Source organism: Cervus elaphus, chromosome 23 (assembly GCF_910594005.1).
Source record: "Cervus elaphus chromosome 23, mCerEla1.1, whole genome shotgun sequence".
In the NCBI taxonomy this organism is placed as follows: domain Eukaryota; kingdom Metazoa; phylum Chordata; class Mammalia; order Artiodactyla; family Cervidae; genus Cervus; species Cervus elaphus.
In genome coordinates, this window is record NC_057837.1 from 18,164,961 (window position 1) to 18,189,802 (window position 24,842).

A 24,842-nucleotide genomic window follows, 5' to 3' on the forward strand; every position below is an offset into this window, starting at 1 on the left:
GGGCATGGCAACCCACTCCAGTGTTCTTGCCTGGAGAATCCCATGAACGGAGGATGGGTTTTTTTTTTTTTTAACAAAAATTTTAGTCACACTGTGTGGAATATAGGCCCTTAGTTTCCTGACCAGGGATCAAACCCATGCCCCCTGCAGTGGAGTCTTAATCCTTGGACTGCTAGGGATATGTAGTATATATCTTTCCTCTTGCTTGTTAATAAAACCCTCCCTCTGCCTGACCACTTAGTCCTCGGACCTTTGTTCACCTCCTTCAGCCAACCCTTTCCTGCTCCACACCCTGGGGCTAGTGAATGGGAGGAAAACCAGAAGAGAAGAGATGGAAGAATAACCCCAGGAGGAGAAGGATGGGGAAGAAGACAATGCCCAAGAAAGCTTGGAGAGAATTTTTGTTGGGGAGCTGAGAGCTAAGCAGGGAGAAAGATGTCTGGGGACACTGCGGGGTGAGAGAGGCAGAAAGCGAGAAGGAAGGGAAGAAGAGGGGTTAAGAATTGTAGTCTTGGTTTAAAATTAAATGTGGTTGTTGGTTTCTTTGCATTGACACTGCACACAGACTATGCCCATGGGAGCCCAGTGTTCGTTTACTTAATAAGCATTAACATCTGTGAAGTACTGAGATACATGCATACTCTGTGCCTCCCTAGACTTTGTGACTCTGGAGCCGTTATCATTGCTTACCTAGTATGACTGGCTGAAAGTATGAAACCAATGGGGAACAATTTATAAGGAACACATTCCATTCAAAGTGGCTCAGGCATAAAGAAGTTCTTGGTTGAACTTGGGAAGTATAGCTGGGTCTCTCGAGGATCTATACTAAGAACCAGAGGACTACCAGGAAGTCTCTGAATCTCTTTTTTTTTTCCAATTTTTAAAATTGTGGTAAAATACATATATATATCATAAAATTTATCATCTTAACCATTTTAAAGTGTACAGTTCAGTGGTATTAGATAGCATCACCAACTCAATGGACAGGAATTTGAGCAAACTCCAGGAGGTAATGAAGGACAGAGGAGTCTAATGGGCTGCCGTCCATGGGGTCTCAAAAGAGTCAGACACGACTTAGCAATTGAACAACAACAACAAAAATTAAATGCATTTATAATGTTGTGGGACCATCACCACCATTCATCTTCATTGCTTTTTCATTTTGTAAAAACCAAAACTTTGTACTTATTAAACACTAACTCCCTAGTCTTCCCTACCTCTAGCCCCCGGCAACCACCTTTCTGCTTTCTCTATGATTTTGACTGTTTCATATAAGTAGAATCATACAGTGTTAGTCTTTTTGAAACTGGCTTATTTCACTTACATGTTGTCCTTAAGCTCCATCCATGTGGTAGTGTAAATCAAAATTTCCTGCCTTTTTAAGGCTGAATAATATTCCATTCCTTGTGTATTCACATTTTGCTTATCTGTTCTTTTACCCATGGACACTTGGCTTACTTCTGCATCTTAGCTTTTGTGAATAAAGCTGCCTCAATATGGGTGTACCAATATCTCTTTGAACCCCTGCTTTTAATAAATTTGGGTATATACCCAGAAGTGAAATTGCTGGATCATATCTATTTTTTATTTTTGAAGAAGTGTTGTGCTGTTATCCATGGTGGCTGTACAATTTTACATTCCCATTAGCAGTGCACAAGTGTTCCAATTTCTCCACACCCTCCCTCTTCCTAGTAGCTATGTTAACAAGTGTGAGGCAGTAGGTACCTCATTGTAGCTTTAATGTACGACATGATAATTCAGTACATGTATGTGTTGTGAAATGATCACCAGGATAGTTAACATCTGTCACCACAGTTACAACTTTTTTTTATTGTGATGAGAACTTTTAAGATCTACTGTATCAGTAACTTGCAAATTGACAGTCCAGTATTATTAGCTGTAGTTATGACTCTATACGTTTTTTTGCCTTCTCCATTTTTATGTGGCTTTGCTGTATTATTGTTGAGTTATGAGTTGTTTGTACATTATGAGAATATAACATTTTTGTGATTACGTTTTTTTAAATTGAAGTATAGTCAATTTACAATATTATATTAGTTTCAGGTGTAAAATATACTGATACAGTATTTTTATAGATTATACGCCATTTAGATTTATTATAAAATATTGGCTGTATTCCCTGTGCTGTACAATATATCAGGTAGCTTATTTGTTTATTATTGAGGTATAGTTGATGAACAGTAAGTTTCAGATGTAATAGAAGTTTCACAGTTTTTAAAATTTATACTCCATTTAAAGTTATTGTAAAATATTGGTCTTATCCCCTGTGCTGCACAATATATCCTTGTAGCTTATTTATTTTATCTGTTCTGGTTTCTGTCATTTAATCCTCACCCCTATATCATCTCACCCACTTCCCTCTCTCCAGTGGTAACCCTAGTTTATTCTCTATATCTGTGAGTCTGTTTCTGTTTTGTTAGATAATTTTACATTTTTAATATCCACTTTCTGCTCACTCAGTTGTTAACCCTAGCAAAACCTAAAAAGAAAACACCTGTTCTTCCACACCATTTCTTTTCACACAGTAATGGCAAATGGCAACAACCAACAGTCAGCTTTTATATGAAAGACCAAACCTGGTGACAACTGGTTTAGGGCTGTCAAAGTAAAATGTGTGAAAATGCAAGCTATAAAACCAATATTTAAAGTCTTTCCTCTGTATGTTTCATCCAGTTTGATTGCCACGCCTGGGTGTAAATGAGAACCACAAGTGGAACCCTGAAAAATACTTATGCCTTAACCAAAATCTTAAACAACTTGTTGATATCAAAACTGCTGCACTATGATACAGGATGCTTGGGGATGACCCAGAGGGGTGGGATGGGGAAGGAGTTGGGAGGGGGTTTCAGGATGGGGAGCACATGTACACCCATGGCAGATTCAAGTCAATGTATGGCAAAACCAATGCAATGTTGTAAAGTAAAATAAATAATTTAAAAAAAAAACTGCTGCACTGACTAAAACCATATGAGGCACTACTACATAGCGTGGCTAAAATTAAAAAAAGATCGATCGTAGTAAGTGTTGGCAAGGGTGTGGAGGAAGTGGAACTCTCAGATACTGCTTGCGGGAGTGGAAGTGGTACAACTTTAGAAAATGGTTTAGCAGGTGATTAAAAAGTTAAACACATACTTACTGCATGACCTGGCTATTCTACTCCTAGGTAACTGTCCAAGAGAAATGAAAGCATATGTCCACACAATGACTTGTACACAAATATTCATAGCACTTTATTTGTTATAATCCCAAGTTGGAGACAACCCAACTGCCCAGCATAGGTGAATGGATAAAAAAAATAGTGTTAAAAAAAGTCATACTGCAGAATATTATTCAGCCATAAAATAGAACAAACTTCTGATACAACAGTGTGGATGAATCTCAAAATAATGCTGAGTGAAAGCAGGTTAAAAAGAAGACATGTTGAATGGTTGATCTTATTTCTTTAAATTCTTGAGAACTCACACTAATCTGTACTGAGTAAAAGAACAGGAAGAGGTGGGAGGAAGGAAAAAGGGAGGATTACAGAGGGGCACAGGGAATTTTAAGAAACTTTCTAGGGACGTCCCTGGTGGTTAAGACTCAGCATTTCCACTGCAGGGTACAGGTTCAACTCCTGGTCAGAGAAATAAGATCCCTCATGCCCTGCGAGGCCAAGAAAAGAAACTTTCAAGGGTAATGAACATGTTTTGTTGATGGTTTCCAAATGTATGTATATATGTCAAAAAGGGACCAAATAGTACACCTTAAATATGTGTCATTTACTATGTATCAGTTGTACATCAACAGAGCTATAGAAAATATCTTTGTATCTTGGACTGTTTTTCAATTCATGATTTCAAAAAGCAACTTAAAAAATTTAGAAAACAAACAAAAAACCTCACACATAATTTTAACTATCTACATACTACATTTTAATTAAAATCTTATCAACAATAAAGGAAAATTTTCAGTCTGTAATTTTAATATTCTTAACAAATATTGATAATTATGAAAGAATCACAGTGTTTTGCTGTAGGAAGCCTTGATCTGAAATAGAATTAGAAAATTCAAAATTGTGTGGGAAGAAATACGAAATTAAATGCTACAGGTTTTCCAGAAGCTCTGCTTGATGCCACTGTCTACAACAAGCTCTTGGAGGTTGCAGAGGAAACTTGAATGATCCTACAGCAAAGAGAGGTTTGTCCCAGAACTGAAAAGAGTACAAGATTTAAGAAACACTAGTGTTACATATTTTTTAAGTTTAGAGCACAAACTTTATTAAAGGTTTTTTGTACCCAAAGGTTTTTTTAATCTGCTTTTTAGCTGGTGTATGTGCGTGTGCTAAGTCGCGTTGGTCTGTCCGACTGTTTGTGACCCTGTGGACTGTAGCCCGCCAGGCTTCTCTGACCATGGGATTCTCCAGGCAAGAATACTGGAGTGGGTTGCCATGCCTTCCTCCAGGGGGGATCTTCCTTACCCAGGATAGCGCTCAGTCTCTTTCATCTCCTGCATGGACAGCTGGGTTCTTTACCACTAGTGCTGCCTGGGAAGATGGTAATAGAGGCCACACACTCTCAGACTATCTGGTGGGACTCCATTGATAAGAAGGGAAGAATTTCAACTGCTTCCAATTTAAATAGTTATTTTTCTGTATGTATGTTTATATGGTAAGATTATAATAGCTTGATTAAGGCAAAAAAATATGAGAATTTATTGCAATGGACTCTATTCAGTATTTTAGAACATCAAATTAAGATTTAGCACTTCTTAATGGGCACAGTTACATTTTCTATCTTTGGCCATACCTTGTGGGATCTTAGTTCCCCCATCAGGAATTAAAGCCATGCCCCTGGATTGGGAGCAGAGTCTTAGCCACTGGGCCACCAGGGCGTCCCTACAGAGTCACATTTAAATGCTGGTCTTCAACACTGAGCTGGATCTAAGATCAATACAAATTATTTCCTTAAGGCATTGGGGTTACCAACAAGGTCTTATTCAATAGAACCATTTAAATTATGCAGTGGCTAAGACTCTGTGCTCCCAAGATTCTAACAGCTTTGGCTATTACATTTACCTGGTTTTACATAACTGTTTTGTTGACCTTTCCACTTGAATCTGCAACAAGTTGCCTGAAACTTATTTTGAATAAAATAGAAATTTTTATTTTCCCTCAAACCAGTGCTCCTCTTGGTCTTTCTCATTTCAGTAAACCTGATCTCTCCCCTTCATACCTCAATCCTAAACCCCAAAACCATTATTAATTCTATCTTTTAATTCTTACCCTTGTCTAATGCAGCAGATGTCCTTCTGGCTCTCCCCAAATGTATATCCCTTTGTCTCCGTCCTCACCTACTTAGTCCAAGCCCCATAAACTATCCTTTGGGCCATTTCAATAACTTCCCAACTGACCTTGTTCCTTACCCCCTGCCCCCAATCCATTCTCCAAACAGCAGCCAGAATAATTAAAAATAAAAACAAGTAATGTTTGTGGCTCCGACAGTAAAGAATCTGCCTGCAATGTGGGAGACCAGGGTTCTATCTCTAGCTCAGGAAGACCCCTGGAGAAGGGAAAAAGGAGCCTGGTGGGCTACAGTCCATGGGTTCGCAAAGAGTCAGACATGACTGATGGCTAACACACACGTACACAATGTTTACCAATGCTTTTTAGACAAGAGGCACCATTCTAAGTGATTTACAGTGAATCGTTTCAATAGAGTCTTACGTTGTACTAGTGTTACCTTTATTTTATTAATGAGGAAACTGACATATGGAAATTAAATAATATGTCTTCATTTAATGGTAGAAATGGTGTTTGAATCTACATAGTCTGATTCTAGAGCTTGAATTATTAACCGTTATATATCACACCTCCCTGAACATGTCAGGTTTGTCATTCTTTGCTAGAGGAAATTTAAACTTGTCTTTGTACTTAGGATAAAATCTAAACTCCTTGCCATGACCTTCAAGGCTTTACAAGATCTGATGCCAGAGAATTCCAGTGGCAGTCCAGTGGTTAGGACTCTGTATTTTCACTGCCAAGGGCCTGGGTTCAATTCCCACTCAGGGGAACTAAGATCTCATAAGCTGTGTAGCTAAAAATTAAAAAAAAAAAAAAAAGATCTGATGCCAGCTCTACCTCTCTAACCTCATCTCATAGCATCTCGTATTCTCTTCCAAAGCAAGCTGAGTTCATGCTACACTGGCGTATTCTTCTCTATTCCTGATTGAGAAACTTGGAATTCCTACCTTCTGAATTTTCTGAATGGTGTCTTCACATCCTTTCAGTCTCAGCTTAAAGGTGGCCTTCTGCCCCGTTAGGTAAGGTCCGGGAAGACATGGAGGTGTTGCTGCAGTGTGGGGAAAGGGTGGTTTGAAGGTAGGGCCTCGGGGAACTCAGGGAGCTTTGTTTCTCCTACACTGGTGCCTTTTCTAAGAGAAATAGTTTGAAGTATTCAGTTTAAATACCGTGATCAGACTGTGAAACATAAGGAGGTCAGAAGCTGGCATGTTTATGTTCTCACCCCACCCTTAGCTATAAAATGAGGCTAATAATAATGTCTTCCTGCCCAAATCACAGGGTGGGGGTGCAGATAACTGGGGGTGCAGATAACGTGGGCAAGTTTGCCTTGAAAAGTGTAAACAAGAACCAGTGCTTCAGGCTAATGTGGTCTTCACATCAGAGTGGTGCCTTCCTTTGTGAATTTTGCCAAGGACCGATTAGAGAAGGTCAACAGGCTAGAGGAGATGCCCTTAGGATCATTTCATCACCTGCTCTGGGGACCTCAAGGGACCCATTGCCCATCATGCAGCAGCCTTCAGACACTAAGTTAGTGACAATATGTGTGTCTTATTTCAAAGAACACAGCAAGAAATATGTTTCATTTGATGTGGACCATTTTTAAAGTCTTTATTGAATTTGTTACAATGTTGCTTCTGATCTGCTTTTTGGCCAGGAGGCTTGTGGGATCTTAGCTTCCTGACCAGGGATCAAACCCACACTCCCTGTCCTGGAAGGTGAAGTCTGAACCACTGGAATACCAGGGAGGTCCCCCCCAAAATAAATTTCAAATGAGAAAATTTTCTCTAGCTGACTTAGATCAGAATTGCCTTTTTCCCTCCCTCATTTACTGTCTCCCCTGATTCCTTCCCACCTTTGTCAAGACTGAAGCAGGGAACTGGACAAAGCAGAAAACTTCCTATGAACAAATGAATGTCAAGTACAGCAAAACAGCTGGCAGTAGATATTTTAGTGTTATCCATTTATGATATTAGGGGATGTTGGTGTAATCAGATGACCCGGGGGAGCTGCTAAAACCCCACAAAGGCTACCTTGACTCCTTCTGTTTGCTTTTGCTTCATTCAGTTTTATATCCTATCATCTAAGGTAAAAGTTTAAAAAAATCCATCACAGGATATGTAAGTTTCTAATTAGAACTGTATTGTGGGTGAAGTCTCCATCTTTTAATTGTAATTTATTCAAAATAAGGGACAAAGTCAGATTGTCTTCCTCTCCTAGAGCCATGCTTGCAGTCCGTCAATTAGATGGTATTTGGTAAAGCCACCAATGCATCTGTCAACAGGCTCCTTTATTTTTAGTTCCCATCCTCATCTTGCACGATTCTAAGTGATTTTATTCTTATATAAAAAGGAATCTTATTCAAAACAATTTCCCCAAATCTATTTCATGTTGATGTGATCTGCCTTCATTTGAATCTTGTGACGCTACTCCTGGCAGACTGCCACGGGCTGGGTCCCTGGGCCCTCTGCCCCATGAGTGAATGGTGCCTGTCTCTACTGAAAGCTCCCAGAGCCCTGACATCCCCATTCTGAGCCCTCAGGAGAAACATGTGGCTACTCCGCCTCATGCTGAGGCTTGGGGACTGTGAGCTGTATTTTCTAACCTATCTTCTTCAGCTTTTTGCCACATCGCTGTCTTTATTCTCCGAGCCATGGACATGTGGGCACACTGGCTCCCTCCACGGGCAACCAGAATGCAGTCAGGGCAGGGATCCACCTGATTCAAACGCTCCCCCCTGCAGACCAGGCCGAAAGGCTGGGCAACCCACACCAGCTCCCCGCCCTGTTCCTCTTCTCTTGGGCTCTCTCCTTCCACTCCAAGCTTTGGAAGTACAAGTAAAAAATGAGTTCTGCTCAATCCTGTGTTACTTAAAATCTTTTCTTCCTCTGTCTTTCTTATGATAAGGTGCTTTATAACTCAGGCAATGTCTTGCTCAAAACTCCTCTCTTGTTGCTGTAGATGGTATTTGAGGAAGAAAAGAATGCATGAATGCAAAGGAAAATAATTAGATCTCATCGGGCTAAATCATCCAGACACTTAATAACAAATTTATAATGTATTCCAGTACAAATAAGCAGTATTTTTAGAGTCCAAATTGCATTTGCACAGAGAAGCTACTTAGTAACATTCAATTAAACTACATCAGAAACATGTCAAAGTTAAACAAGTCACACATAGACAGGGTCACAGTTCACATAACACTTTACTGAAAATAAGCCACCTGAAGGCCACATCCTGGTCTGAATCTATCAAAAGCCTCTCACCAGCCTGTAAGAAAAGAGAGCGTACACTTTACTCTTTTTCTTGTGACGCGTGGGCCAAGGAAGCCTTCCTGTTCCCCTTGATGAGGGGCTGCTTCTGTTGTTACTCATTCCTTCGCTGGGATATTGTTTTCTCAAAAAGAGAAAAAAATCCCCCACACCGTTACTTTTGTCCCCCTCTTTTGCTCCTTACTTTCTGGGCCTCTAATTGCATGTTAAGTGTTTCTGCTATCTTACATGTATCTCATATGCTCTTTCTGTAATTTTGAATCCTATTTTTTCTTTCTGTGCTTTAATCTTCTGAGCTGTGTTCTGGTTCACCTGTTTGTGATCTACCGTTAAACAAAACCCAATTTTGTTCATCGTTTCAGTTCTAGCATTTCCATTTGGTTCTTTAAAAAAAAAAAAAAAGTTTCCAGTTTTCTACTGAGATTTTTCCATTGTATCATCTAATTTCTTGAACATATTAATCATAGCTATTTTTTCCCAGCGTTCTGGAAATATAATCAGCATATAGCATTTGGTAAATGTAAGGTGTGCAGTATAATGATTTGATACACATATATTTGCAAAATGATTACCACACTAAGGTTAGTTACCATATCCTTTACCTCATATGGTTATCATTGTGGTGGTGTTGTGGTGAGAAATTTTAACCTCTCCTCTTATAGATATTTTCAAGTATATAATACATATTGGTAACTGCAGCACCATGCAGTACACAGTTCCCCAGAGCTTACTTACCTTATACCTGGAAGTGTATACCCTTTAACCAATGACTACCACCATTCTCTTCTCTGTTTCTATGAATTTAATGTTTTTAGATTCCACATATAAAGGAGATCATGCAGTCATTGTCTTGCTCTGTGTGACTTGCCCTCAAGGTTCATTTGTGTTGTTGCAAATGGCAGGGTTTTCTTTTTTCTCGTAGATACATTCTATTTTCTCTCTCTCCTTGTATCTATCTCTCACATTTCCTTTACCCATTCACTAAATCAGTAGACACTTAAGTTGTTTCATGTCTTGGCTCTTGTCAAAAATGCTGCAGTAAACATGGCAGATACCTCTCTGAGATAGTGATTTCATTTCCTTTGGAAATACAAACAGAAATGGAATTGCTGGATCACAGGGTAGTTCTAGGGGCTTCCCAAGAGGCACTTGTGGTAAAGAACCTGCCTGCCAATGCAGGAGATGTAAAAGATGCAGGTTCAGTCCCTGGGTCGGGAAGATCCCCTGGAGGAGGACATAGCAACCAACTCCAGTATTCTTGCCTGGAGAATCCCCATGGACAGAAGTGCCTAATGGGGCTACAGTCCATACGGTCGCAAAGAGTCGGCATCACTGAAGTGACTTAACATACACACACACAGGGCAGTTCTATTTTTAATTTTTTTGAGGAAACTCCATACTATTTTCCATGGTGGCTGCATTGTACATTCCCAACCAACAGTGCGCAAAAGTTCCCTTTTCTTCACATCATCTCTTGTCTTTTTCATAATAGCTGTTTTAGCAGGCATGAGATATTTCCTCATAGTTTTGATCTGCATTTCCCTGATTAGTGATGTTGATCTTTTCATGTACTTTTTGGTCATTTGTATATCTTCTTTGGATAAATGTGTATTCAAAGCCTTTGCTCATTTTTATGTTGGACTTTTTAATTTTGCTGTTGAGTTATGTAATTTCTTCATATATTTTGGGTATTAACCCCTTATCACATATATGGTTTGCAAATATTTTCTCCCATCTCTTAGGTTGCCTTTTCATTTTATTGATATATATATCCTTTCCCTATGTGGAAGCCTTTTCACTTTGATGTAGTTTCACTTGTTGAATTTTGCTTTTGTTGGTGGTGCTTTTGGTGTCCAAATCCAAATATTTATTGCCAAGACAGATGTCCAGATTTTTCTCCATGTTTTCTTCCAGGAGTTTTATGGTTTCAGTTTTTACACTTGAGTTAATTTTTGTAAGAAAGAGGTTTAATTTCATTCTTTTGCAGGTGACTATCCAATTTTCCCAACACCATTTATTGAAGGTTGCCCAGTGCAGGGGAAGATTGTGGCCCCAAGTCTAGTGATGGTCATTAGCTCAGGCTGCTGGGTTCCACAGCAGGACAACTGTGTGGTCCTTGATGAGCACTGCAGGAGGAGGGGAGGAAGGTCTACGGAGGCTGCAGGGCTGGTGGGGTCCTCAGCAGAGCCTCCAGGCTCCGTGAACAGGGATGAGGACAAGCAACAGGGGGGTGGGGGAGCGGGGGGGTCGGGGGTTAGGGGTGCGGCATTGGTGGCGTCTGCGCATGCTCAGCTGTGGCGGCCAGCTGCAGGTGCCTGTGGAATGGAAGCCGGTGACATCTGCGAGGAATCTCTTTAGTAGTGAAGGCTGCGGGGATTGTCGCCAGGACAGGGCCCTGAGAACCGATGATTGTTTCTGCCTCGTGGCTGCTGCTGGTAGCCTCCTGATTTTGTCGTTCCTAGTCGTCTGTATATATCTCAGCTTTGCCGGCCCCTGGTTGCGGTAAAACTGAATGCGACCTTTCTATGGGGCCCAGAGAGACTGGGAAGCTGGCTGCTGACCCTGCTCTTCCTCTTCTTGTGAGGGGAACTGTTTCTAACTGACGACTTCTCTCTCTCTCTCGATGCTCTGCAAAGCTGGCTTGGGGGATGGGATGATGCGGGCAAGATGAGGTTGTCTTCCTTCCCCTTTTGTGTGGTTATTCTCAGGTTTTTTTGTTCTGCTGTGTTACTGAAGTTTCTTAAGTGAACTCCAGAGCTCTCCCAGGGTGTGTGTTTGTGCATAGCTGTCTAATTAAGGATCTTTGTTGGGATATGGCAACTAGGGTCCCTATCATACTCTGCCATCTTGGTGACATCATTCTCCCTGATAGATGCTTAAATAAATGTAACATACAAGTATTAGATACATGAAAACAAAGCTACTTCCCTTTCTCATACTATAAACAGAAATAGTAAAGGTTTAATATTAGAAAACAATAAAGAATTAGAATAATATTTTGGAGAGTAAATTTGGAATGGAAAAAATCCTCCAAACAGACCAAAAATCCTAGTAATCAGACAGGTATTTTTTAATATATATATATATATAATTTTAAAGTTTATGGCAAAAAAATTATAGACAAAGTTGAAGGACAGATTGGAAAATATATTTTCAATAGATATGACAGACAAAACTATTAATATCCATAATAATAATTTCTCTGAATGAGAAATAGAAAACATAGGGGCAAAGGTGACTCACTGAAGATAAGATTTATATGAAAAGATACTCAAACTGACTAGAAGTCAAGCTGGTGAAAGTTAAACAAGGAGTGTGTGTGTATATGCCTATATATATATATATATATATATACTTTGTAGTTTTTGGCCGTGCCTCACAGCATGTGGGATCTTAGTTCCTTCACCGGGGATTGAACCTGGAGCCCCTGCATTGGGAACACAGTCCTAGCCCCTGGACTGCCAGGGAGGTCCCAGGAGTTAAAGCAATAATTCAACAACTATTTTTAAAATTATGAAGAAATGTTCTGATGTTAGGTGGGTACAGGTTATATCGGCTCTTTTCAGAAGGAATATTTGATAATTTTATATCAAATATATGTATTTTACAAAGTGCTAACACTCATTAAGTGTAACTATAAATCATGTAATTGGCAGGACAAAGAAAGGAAGCTGTGCTGCAGAGAGCGGATGTTCTCTTCTTTTGTTTCTGGAGGCAGTAAAGTGCTGTACCTTTTCTGAATGTAATCTGACCACATCTACCAAAAGAAAAAAAAAATTCATTCTCTTTGGCAGAGGAGTTCCACCTTAGAAATCTGTCTCGTGGAGATAGTGGCATAGAAAGCCGTATGTTCCTGGATATTTGTTAACAGCTTTGTTTGTAGTGGCAAGAAAACAAAAAATGATTAAGTTGTCAGTTACTGAATGACTAATTCAGAAGGATGTTCAAAAGCTGAAGATCGGAGAAGATACTGATATGGAGCCATGCTCTGTGACCTTGTTCCTATAGCAAACCCTGTAGGGGGAGGGAGTGCCTCGACCTTGATTTAAGGGCTTTACAAGATCTCCTCCTTTCTCTCTCAGACTTTTCTACGTGAAAATGTTTAGGTGTTTGACTTCATCATTGTCTATTCTGCTTTGCTTAGGTATGGAATTCAGAAATTCTTTCTGATAGAGGAAAGATTGCCTGGATGAACAGTTAAATAACCCTGGGGCCTTGTATGTGCTAAATAGAATGTGATTTATCTCTACAACATTTTTGTGTGTATTGATATATAATTTTTATAACTTGGTGTATCAATATATATGATATTGGACATAGATATGATATAGATGTGATATGTATTGACAAAGGTGGAGAAACTCCATTATTATTATTATTATTATTACATGGCAAAGGCAAGTTGAGAAATATCAATAATATGATCTTACTGTTGTGAGCAGATACACTCCCTGTATATTAGCATTTAATCATTAATTTGGGGAAATTTGTTGAGCAAATACCATCAGTTTTTATTAAAATCAGTTTTTTCAGCACATAGTATGTCTTTTATTTTACTTATCTCAGATGGTTTCTTCTGTTACAATGAACATGTATTACTTTAATTTTTATAAAACACACAGGCTGTTAATCTTTGCTCACCTGCAAATGGATTAGCAGATTTCTGGATTTTTGAGGGTAAATCCTAGTTCTAAATTGCCTTCCCTTTACCCATCACTATTCTTTTGGGCATTCCTCAACATCTGCCTGTGAGTTCTTAGGAGACACAAAGGTATTTTAACATTGGGTTAGCCAAAAGTTTCATTCAGGTTTTTCTGTAAAATGGTTTCCATTAAAATCAGCATAGTCAGAGGAATGTCTCTTTAGTCCATTTTGTTTCATAACCGAGCACTTTCATTTAACCTACAATTTGATGGGGTCTTAGCTGTGGCACATGGGATCATTGAAGCATGTGGGATCTTTAGTTGTGGGTTGCAAACTCTTAGTTATGGCACGTGGGATCTGGTTCCCTGACCAGGGATTCAACCTGGGCCCCCGGCATTGGGAGGATGGAGTCTTAGCCACTGGGCTACCAGGGAAGTCCCTGAGCTTTCAGTATTAATGAAACATGCTTATCACTCATATTTAGAGAACATTTATAGCTAGTTAGTGGAGAAGGCAATGGCACCCCACTCCAGTACTCTTGCCTGGAAAATCCCATGGACGGGGGAGCCTGGTAGGCTGCAGTCCATGGGGTCACTAAGAGTCGGACGCGACTGAGAGACTTCACTTTCACTTTTCACTTTCATGCATTGGAGAAGGAAATGGCAACCCACTCCAGTGTTCTTGCCGGGAGAATCCCAGGGGCGGGGGAGCCTGGTGGGCTGCCGTCTATGGGGTCGTGCAGAGTCGGACACGACTGAGGCGACTTAGCAGCAGCAGCAGCATAGCTAGTTAGACAACCAGAAAGGTGAAGTTCACAAAAAGAAAGGAAGTCAAAAGCTTGAAATGGATTTACTCTCACATCCACTGTGCTGTTTTGGCATTTCTTTGCTTCCCCAGTTAAAGAGCTGACTCATTGTAAAAGCCCCTGGTGCTGGGAAAAGTTGAAGGCAAAAAGAGAAGGGGGTGGCAGAGGATGAGATGGTTAGATAGCATCACCAACTCAATGGACATGAACTTGAGCAAATTCTGGGAGATAGTGAAGGACAGGGGAGGGAACCTGGTGTGTTGTAGTCCATGGGGTCATAAAGAGTTGGATATGACTAGAGCAACTGAGCAACAACAACAAAAAGTTGAAGCAGAATGGACTTACTGTGTTACTGGCACCACCTGGGAAGTGAAATGATTCTGAGGACTGTTTCCTTGTAAGTTGCAGATGCAAAGGGAAGGACCGGAAAGAATAATTTTGCCTGCACTGTTAGACCAGCACTGTGAGACCAGTAGATGTCAGCATAAGAACACAATCCTCCTGATTTCCGGTTCACCTAGATGAAAAGATTTGGTCCTGTTGCTCATACAAACAGGAGCAGCTGGGCCTTCCTCCCTCATCCAGATGCCTGCTTCTCCCTCTAGGGATGTGGCAGCTTTGTGGTCACTTGTGGAAGTGACCACATTACTTCATGCCCTTTGCAGAAGAATCACTTCGTGCCCTTGGAAGTCACCTGCCCCCAACTCCCATGCACATGAAAAGCCCCCACTCTTAGGATTTTTTGTCTACATTTCTAGAGTAGCATCTTGGATTTTGCACTTCAAGATCACTCTGATGTACCACCAGGGTTGAGAAGTGATGTCTGAAGGTGTAATAAAAAAGACATGCCTTTGCTTCTGGGCATACTTGTTTTATCTAAATGTGTCCCTGGATTTTACTGTTTTATGAAATGTATTTGTGGGTCTGTTGTCATTGATTCATTTATTAATGCATCTAGAATTTGAAGAGTCTGCTATGCCCCAGGAATTGGGCTAAGTGTATTTAAGGAGGGTACCCCTAGGTTTGGCAAGGGAGATAGTAAGAGACAAGTAATTTCAATATAAAGTGACACCTAGGATAGAGTTTACTCAGCAGTGAGGAGGAGTGAGGAGGAGCTCTTAACCTAGGGAACACAGGCATGGCACGACTGAAATATTGATGGGGAGGAGAGGGCAGGGGAGAGAGCCTGGACAGGCACGGGTGCCCTGTCCTTGGTGCTGACTCTCACTCTTGGCTAAGATAAAGAAGCTTTTCCTAATACCTGGCTTCTGATCATTTCTTTACTATCTGTCCCACTAATTCCAGACCAGATGAGGAAAAGGGGAGGAAAAAAATGAAGGAGCCCAAATGTAAACGCATTAAGGTTGTTATTGAAGAGACAGACACTGAGTTACTGACTTGGTGATGTGACGTTTGAGGGAGAAGGAAGCAGAGATTTAGAATAATTCCCAAGAAGGAAGTTTCTCCTCCGGAAAGGAGGAGAAAGCTCTCCAGTACTTTCTGCAGTGTTATACTTATGAAAGCAGAGGCTTTCTAGAAGTGTTAACAATGTGACATGAGTCCTGAAGTTCACCTCTAGGTGAAGGGGGGCTGAGAGGCATTCAGGCAGAGAAAGCATTATTAACAACAACAACAACAAAACAAACTTGTTTAAGGACCCACATGAAACTTAAAATAGTAAGAACACATAGTGTGATATGATATCACGATATACTGGTGAAGACGTAGCTGAGTTATGTCAAGGATGGTCTTGCACGCGCTCCTCATGAAGGTCGGCAAGGTGCTCTCTCCCTCTCCCTGAACGGCTCCCCCTGGGGCTCGTCCATGGAGACCGCCACTCAAAAGGTGCCTCACCCCATTACTCGGGCCACCCGCCTGCCTTCTTGACCCTGATGACGGTCTGAAATGTGCTCCTGACACAGTGACCTCCTGATTGTCTGCCCTACTGCCGCACGCACCTCGCCTGTCTTGTCCCTGGTGTCAGTAGACCCACAGACAATCCCTCACAGTTCCTGCTCCGTAAGTATTTGCTGAATGAATAACTGTGTGAGCTAAAGCGTTCATTCACGTCTACTCCTCACAAACGAACACCTGTGTTCTAGAGAATATTCTGGAATAGAAATTTTGTTTCCAGTTTTTGCTGTGTTAAGAGGCTGGCACTCTTTGCAGGATGCGGCCGAGAACCATGGAAGGGAGCAAATACACACGAGGGATCCTAGAACGCTTCAGGATAGACTTCCCCAAATTGTTTTCCTAACATTGCAGGGGTGAGTAGATCTCTCGTTCTGAGCCTGGAGGCTGCTCCTGGAAATCTCAGAATAAGTGGTTCATAAGATAACTGAGTTTTAGAAGTGAAAGGATCTTAGGGTGATCCAGGGTCTGACCCATTTCTCTGCTCTAAAGATGAAGCTCCTGGAAGCCAGAAAAGTTCTAAGACTTGCTGGTCAGACCAAATGCCCAGTGTACCCTGGTGAATCCTCGCACGCGGGTGTCCTGATCCTGCAGAGTCTACTGTTTTACTTTACACTGTCCCCCAAATACTACACTTCTCTTTGGAGTGGACCCCAACTCTTCTGCACACAACCGCCGCCCCCCCCCTCCCCCCACCGCCCCGGCCACACACACACAAAATGCAAGTCCTTTGCAGTAGACCCAAGAACTGGTGAGCAGAGGCAGATCTGAGAAGCCTGCAAGTGGCTGAGTTCCATGGAAGTGTCACAGGAGAAGGGGGGGAAGGAAGCCCTTCTCCTTCATGGTGGCCCCCAGAGCTTTGGGTCTGCAGGTCTAAGGAGGATAAGCATTATTTGGGAGTTAACCCAAGAGGCAGCACCCTTCTCAAGACAACCACTGGGGAGGATTCCTATACCCAACTTCTCTGTTGCAAGATTTTCATTATCCATCAATGTGGAAAAGAACCACAAGGTCCAGTAAAACCCAACTGGACAAGCTGAGGATTCAGTTGCATTAGGGCAAAGCTGGGGAGGAGGGACAGCAGCTGAATTCTAGATACCCACATCCTCCTCCTAAGAACGGCCCTATCTGCTGATGCCCACCCTTCTTCCACCCTGGCCCTGAAAGGGACAACTGATTTCCCTGGGGAAACTCACAGATGAGCTTGGACTTGTCTTTCAGTGGGTCCAGCCTTCCTACATACACACAGAGCAGCATCCAGCAATTGTAATGCAAGGATGGCTGAGCAGTGTGAGTTTAGCAAAAGCGTGAGACAGGTGGAGAAAACACGAGCAAGTCAATCTCTTGCCAGTGAAGTTTGCTGAGTGATCCAGAAGGTGATGGAACCTGTCCAAGGTCACACAAGTTAACTTTGGGCAGACTGAAACCCGATGTTCTGTTACAATATAAATGAATGACATTAATATAAATGTTATGCCTAAGTTCTAGTTACATTTAATATTTTTGCCCATAATGGCAGTTGTTTTGGAATGCCATTCTTTTATCCTGCATTCTATTTAAACAAAGCTCTTTAAGGAATAAAGTTCTCTACCCAGACCAAGTCCCTAAAGGACACAGGCTCCTCCACAATTCTTCCTGCAAAGACCTATGATGGGCATTGTGGGCACCAGGACCACCCAGTCTGACCCACGGCCCAGACTCACAGCGATGCAGACAACGCCTCCCATGACCCTTTCAAAGCAGAGATGAACATTTCTTATGGAAAATGACACAACTGAACTTGAGCAGCTCCAGACATGCAAAGTTAGTGAGAAACCTACCAGGAAGAAGTGGAAGGAAGCTGCTACCCCACTCTAGTCTGAGTCTAGCAGCTTGGTGACTGCAAGCCCCTGCTCACCTCCCTACTGCGGACGGGGCCGCTGGCCCCTGCAGGACGATTTGTTTCCAGTGCAGTGGGGCTAGGAAGGCTTGGCGTTCAGGACCCTCCAGTCATGAACCGAAGGCAGTTGTGTGCGGGGCCTTCCTTGTAATTCACAGAGCTTAAAATATGAGTTCCAAATTAATCCTTCAGTATCCTGTTCCCATTTCACTTGAGGGTATGTTCCCTACTTCCTTCTCTTTTTCAACAAGGGCAGGGAAGGGCTCCTGTGGCTGGCCTTTCAGACAGCCTGTGTTGCCACAGTCCACCCACTGGGAGTCTTGAGATGTTTGATTCTAGTGAAGTCAAAGTGGATGAAGAAGATCCAGTCCTTCTGAGGATCACTTAACACCTACAGAACCCATAATACTCTCCACTGCTTTTCATCATGTAGAAAAGAACTGGTTCACTCAGCATCCTCAAAACCGGTTCAATTCTATCTCAATGTCATATTCAAAAAAAGCAGCAAGAAGGCAAGCACTATTTGGTCTGTTTATTTAACACTTAGTAAGTACCTACAATGAACCAGGAATTGTTTAAAATTTTCAAAGCTGTAAATATGGCCCCAGGTGAGAGGTTACCAAAAGTAGCCTGGAAGGATCAAAATCACTCACTCCGCAAATTCTGCTCTGCAGCTCGGCCCAAGCATCTAAACCCCCAGACCCAAGGGAAAGCCCGGGGCGGAGATGGTCTTGCCAAAGACCAAGAGGAGCAGCTTGGGGGTGGTGTGGGTGGGCCACCCGGGAGAGGGGCCAGGTGACGGCCCCAGCGGGTGCATTTAAGGCACAGCGATGTCTGGGATCTTGGCAGGACCTCCCATCTTGCGCTCCAGTTGGTTTTAAATCCCTGACTTTTTTGCCTTTTCCCAGTTTAAAAGAAAAAAAAGGGTAAAACAAAAAGGGAAAGTTCATTGGCATACTTATTCTCCCAAATGACCTTAAGTCAAATCTAAACTTAAAGGCATTAAATTGTGTGGTTTTCTTCACCCTTCATTAATGATGAAAACTGCCCGTTCAAAAACTACACTAAGACAATGTATTCCTAAATAGCAATTCGGCTTTAATTGTAGGGCATGAACCACCTTGCAAACAAATTACATCACCATGATTTATCAATAGGTACTGTATTGGGTGTTGTCGGGCTTTTTTTTTTTTTTTTTTGCAAACTTAGAACAAACCAGAGAACGTAATGTCTTCTTCATCATGTAGAAAAATAAACCCAACCTAAATTATCTTCATGTCAAGGGAACCATTCTGCAAAAGTAAAACTGAAATCTACACTTACAGCAGAGTTTTAAAAATCCTTAGTGCAAGAAACATAACCAATTAATACAGATTGATGCTCAGGAATATGGAAAATTTTCCTATACAGAGGTAGAATCCAGTGCACAAGGCTAAAACAATATTCAATAGTCTAAACAAGACTGAGTCAGGTTTTACGGAATCCACTTTAAGTTAGCAGACTGTATGTACATACATACAATAAATAGACTATACAATTTTTTAAAGTAGTTTAATAAACTCCACAAAATAATAGCAGATGCATTGAACTATTTACATAATTCAATTTTCAAATCTCTCATTCAAATAAAAGGGATAAAAATAAGATGTCTGCTTGAAAGGCAGCAAAACCTCTTTCCTGAAATGGATCGGTAAAGTAACATACTCTACATGGGAGGAACTAATTTATTTGAGAGGTATTCATAGTCGGCTAAGAAAATATGTCCCTTTTTAAGCTATATAGTTTAGGGAATATAAAATGGTATTTTCTACATTTTGGGGGGTCTCTATTTCATGTTCTAAATCCAAATCTTACTTGAAGAGAGCAGCTGATTTTGGAACCCATATGGAGTATATTGACACACAGTTACAATGGAAAGATAATTAACTTTTCATATTCCGCTTGTTTGCTTTTGAAAGTTTAAGCCAGAAAGAATCTGACAGTGTTTCTGGCCCACACAGTTGGGTTTACACATGCTACAAACCTCAGGGCCATCTGACTAGCACTGGGCTTCGTGTTCTTGGGCTGCTTGGGTGCTTCTGAGTCCCTCCCACTGACGAAGCATGTCTCCTCAGGGCAGGCATGTCTGGGGAGCAGGTGTATGAGCTCAGGGCACAAGACAAATAACATAAGATTCCAGAGTTTTCCAAGCTCACACAAGAGGGTGGTAAAACACAGATTTATCTACTGCCATTTGCCTCAAAGACCTGATGAAGGAAAAACTTAGAAACCTCTGTTATTGTAACCCGTGAAAATGTGCAAACCCCAAAGCACTGTATGCTTCACTGACCCAGATTCTTACACTTAACTGTGAGGTTCTGTCATTAACCCTTAATTTTCCTTGCTATAAAAGCTTTTCATCTAGCCCATAAGGAAATGAAGAATAGTCAGAAATGAAAAAAGATGGTCATAATTAATGACGCATAAACCTTCACAGTTTTAGTTTCATATAACTTCACTAAGCACCCACAATGAAAATGCAAGTCGAGTTTTTTATTCAATCATTCTGTGAAAAATACCTCAGTAAATAGGAACATTTTGCCCTTCAGTGATCTTCCATGTGAATACCCACCCCCACCCCCTTTTTTTTTTTAATTTTAGATTTTTAAAAAATTTTTATACAAATAGACTAACTTTGATTTGAAGTAAACATATAAAAGTTGAGAGGAATATTGCTTGCACAATGGACGTGGAAGTAGAGGAGTGGGGTGGGCAGGGCGAGGACGGGGCTGCCCCTTGGGGCAGGCAGAGAGAGAGACCACCGCAGGATCAGAAGGCACAAGCACCCAAGTGATCTAGAATGTTCCTGGGGGAGGAGCTGGGGGAAGGGAGTCGTCTGGTTCAGCACTACAGTCAAGTTGATTCCGCCACTGTGGAGAAAACCGTCTAGGATAAAGGTGCGCAGAGACGTGACAAGTGCTCCCCCTGGAGAGCAAGAAAGCTCAGAAGACAGCTCGCAGGAGTGGTGCAGAGAGAAACAGCCAGTGCTATTTATTTGGATGTCTGTGCCATGGTGGGTACAAACTATATTCTCTGCTCTGTGGGACCAAAACCAAAACAGAATAAAACAAACAAAAATCCCCCCCAAATCCCCGAGAAGCAGCAAGAAGGAATGCAAGAAGTCTTAACGGGACATACTGATCCGGGTGGGGTGGTGAACGCGGCGCGCGCCTTTAATGCGCATCCAACTTTGTCACCTACGCCGGGCTCTCCTGTCGGGTTGGTTCGGTTACTGACCGACGGGGACTTAGGAACCAGGTCAAGCCGCTCTCCCTGCCTCTATGCGACTTCCCGTCCCTTCCCTGCCTCCTCCAGGGTTAGAGTCTTTTTCCTCCACGAAGGAAGCGCTGACCCGGGGCTGGGAAGGCATGGATGGGATCCCATGGCACCGACTTCATGTCCTCGGAGCCCTGCTGCATGTGCACGCAGCCTGGAGGCGCTCATCAAGGCAGCCTGGCGGAGCTATGAATTAAAAAGAAAAGGAGAGGAAACAAAACAAAACCACCCCACGTCTGTCTTTTCTCGAACTAAAGGAGAAACTGAGGGATGGCACGGCCTCCGGCAGGGACGCCCACGGTTAGGAGATGATGGCCGGGGACCACCTGGGCAGAGTCAGATTGTCAGCACTCGCTGACCGCTTCCTCGCGGGTCTTCGCAGGTCCTTGTACTTGTCCTCGCAGAGGCGGGAGATGGCCTGAGGGGCAGAGAGAGACACTCAGATCAGCCCCGGGCCGGCACCCTGGCCACACCTCCATCCTCGACACTGAGGACGCTCGGGATGAAGGTGCTGAGGGCCCCGCGCCTCCCCTGGAAGACGGCTCTGACCTGTGAGCCTTCTCCTCCCCACACCTGCAGCCGCCAAAAGTCAGGTGGGAAGAGCCCAGTGCAAGTGCAAAGCCGAGCTGTACCTAAGACACAGTGTCACAGCTTCACAATGACGGCCCTAAACCCAGGTCAAGACCAACCCGGCTGGCTGGAGCTCTGACTAGGCTGTGGAGAAAACACTTTAAAAAATGAAAAACAAAAGCAAGTGCTCGGGCCTGGTGCACTGGGAAGACTCAGAGGGATTGGGTAGAGAGGGAGGTGGGAGGAGGGATCGGGATGGGGAATACATGTAAATCCATGGCTGATTCATGTCAATGTATGACAAAACCCACTACAATACTGTAAAGTAATTAGCCTCCAACTAATAAATTAAAAAAATAAAAAAAATAAAAGCAGACTCAAACCTTTATGGACTGCCAATCATAGGGTCATCTGGTATCTTTTCCCTTATAAAAGTGCATGCTGGTTTAAAACAGGGGCTTTAAAAAACTTATTTGATTTAAAAAACAGAATCAATGCACATTAAATAAAAACCAGTACTGAGACGGTTATTGGTATGAGGTTGTACCAATGCAATCCAGGTCATCTGGCCCTTATTTTACGATGACTGGCAGTGGCAGGAACCGGCCTGAGCACAGAGCTCTGCCGCAGGAGCGCACGCGCGGGACGCCGGCGCCTCTTACCTCCAGCTTGTGGGCCCTCTCTCTGCTCAGGGGCTCCAAGGGGAAGCTCAGGTTGTTGGCTTCCGCCAGAGAACGAAGATCAAAATAATACTTGGCATAAACACTGGAAGGAACGTTGATGTTGAACTGGAGCAATTCAAGGAACTGTCGCTCTAGCTCGTTCCTGCAGAGGAAGACAGAAATGCACAGCTCGGCCACTGTCCCCACCGTGGATGGCCCAGGCAGGCTGCCGGACACAGAGGCCACAAGACCGCACCCTCCAGGGAGAAGAGCCATCTCTCCAGCAGCCTGCTTGGACGCAGAGTTGCCATCTCACCACCAAATCGGCAATAAAAGCCAAGCCCATCTGATCCAGTGCCGGGAAGGATGAGGCCTGATGAACTGGGATGATCAGTACCAGGAAGTGCTTCAGGGTGACCCCAACACTGAGACCAAGTGCACGTGTGTGTGCACACACATACGCATGCAGCAGGCTCCGGCCTCACCTCACCGCAGGAGCCATCAAACAGGGGGCAGAAGACACAGTTAGAAGCTGTCAAACAGAGTCCAGTGAGATTGGACTCTGCCTAGAGGACAGGCCTCTGAGACCCAGAGGATCACCTTGCTGGGAGGGAAAGGTGGGGAAGCGATGAGCAGCTTCCTCAGGACCATGAGAGAGGAGGGAGGAGACCACCAGTCTCAGCATGCACCCAGCCACCCACCCTGACCCTAACCCTAACCCATCACCTGCAGGGTCTGTGAGGACCCACAGCTGGGCCACCCCATCTGATTTGACAGGTCTGGGTGGGTCCAAGAACATGCATCTCTAATATGCTCCTGCTGCTGAGCCTGCCCTCCTGCTGAAAACCTGGATAACAGCGCCTGGTCCATAAAGGAGCCAACCCACTTATAGCTGGATGAAGGCCAGAACACACTGTAAAATGTCCCCCATCAGCAGGCCTACCTCTTGGTAGTCACTGCCGGGGGAGAAGCATCCTCAGGGACAGGTCTGTCTGTCAGCACTGGTCCTGGGCCAGACTCTCAGCTCTAGGCCACCCCCCGGGGCAGCACTCTGGACTCACTTCTGTCCTTTATCACAGTCTCCCCTTCTCCTCTCCTCCGAGCCAGAAATCCTGACATCTGACTGCCGCCTGGCCCCAGCACAGCACCTGACACACAGCTGGTGCTCAATAATTACTGTTATTAATTATTGAATGGAGCGGACCAAGCTCAGCCTGGGTGGAGGAATCAGGGAAAGCTTCCTGGAAGTGACAGCTGAGCTAAGTCTGGGAGGCAGTAGTGGCTGGTTCCCTGACAGCAGCTCCCAGGCTGCTGAGAAACCTCAGCAAGTTGTTATCAAAGGCCTGAGTGCTTTGGAGGGAAAGACCAAGACACTGAATTCAGTTCATCTAATCAGAGGGGCTGCTTCCATGCAGCTTTGAGAAAGGAGTTAAGCCCCAAATGTATATGTTATGTCAAAATTTACACTTCTAATGACTTTTATTTATGCCTGCTTTAAGTCAGACTTAGGAGATCATCCTGTGAAATACAAGAATCCAGGTAGGATCTTAACAAGACTTGGGAGCTGCCTGTGGACACACTGCCACCTAGTGGCCAAGTGGTGCAACTGCAGACCCCATGCTCCAATGCCAGGAAGAAAACCAGTGGGAGAGCCAGGAAGCTATTCCCACCCCAGATGGTATCTAGACACCACTGCCTTTTGTTGAGGGTATAACCAGGATTAAAGTTGAGAGGAATCTGGTTTCCAACAAGGTGGCAGTTTCCCCAGGTTCCTTAAGGGAAAAACAGCCTTTCTGAATATTTATTTTTTAAATGTTCCTGCTTAAGTTTTGGGGGAAAATAAAGATTTTAGAGTGGCTGTGTTTTCAAACTTGGGCAGTATTTAGAAAATAAAAATAATTCCCCAACTTTGAATTTCCAAACGATAGCAGTACCTCCTCCAGGGACATCTGACAGCTTGTTATATGATAAATCATCAGAAAACTAACAGTGATGCAGAGGGAATGAGTTTGATGGATTTGCTACTCTCAAGGGTGTGTGTTTGTGTGTGTGTGTGCATTTAGTTGCTCAGTCGTATCTGACTCTCTGCATCCCCATGAACTTTAGCCCGCCTGGCTCCTTGTCTATGGGATTCTCCAGGTAAGAATACTAGAGTGGGCTGCCATTTCCTTCTCCAGGGAATCTTCCGCAGGACATCGAACCTGAGTCTTTCTCGTCTCCTGCACTGGAAGGTGGATTCTTTACCATTAATTAGCACCACCTGGGAAGCCTAATTACCAGTAAATAGTTCTGATGTAAAACTTTATAATAAATAAATTCAAGCCAATAAACAAAAAACATTTCAGAAGGTCATCACTGTAAAGAAACCCAGTTGAACTGATGCCACTTAGCAACTTCTGAATGGGGCTCTCCAATGCAGGAAAGAGAGTTGTTTTCATCACCTCATGGCCTATCGACTTTTCTAGAAAAATGAGCCCACTTTAAAGAC

At 43.0% G+C, this 24,842-nt stretch overlaps 1 protein-coding gene across 3 annotated transcripts in view; it reads right to left on the reverse strand.

The window, feature by feature from the left end:
* Positions 1 to 18,884: 18,884 nt before the first annotated feature.
* Positions 18,885 to 24,842, reverse strand: part of CCNY (cyclin Y) — a 106,513-nt gene continuing 100,555 nt past the window's right edge. For all 3 annotated transcript variants that reach the window (XM_043882722.1, XM_043882723.1, XM_043882721.1), the window contains exons 9-10: positions 22,355 to 22,517; positions 18,885 to 21,540 (exon numbers count right to left, since the gene is read on the reverse strand). In XM_043882722.1, coding sequence (XP_043738657.1) covers positions 21,424 to 21,540; positions 22,355 to 22,517 — 280 coding nt within the window. In that variant the 3' untranslated portion in view covers positions 18,885 to 21,423. The remainder of the gene's footprint in view (positions 21,541 to 22,354; positions 22,518 to 24,842) is intronic.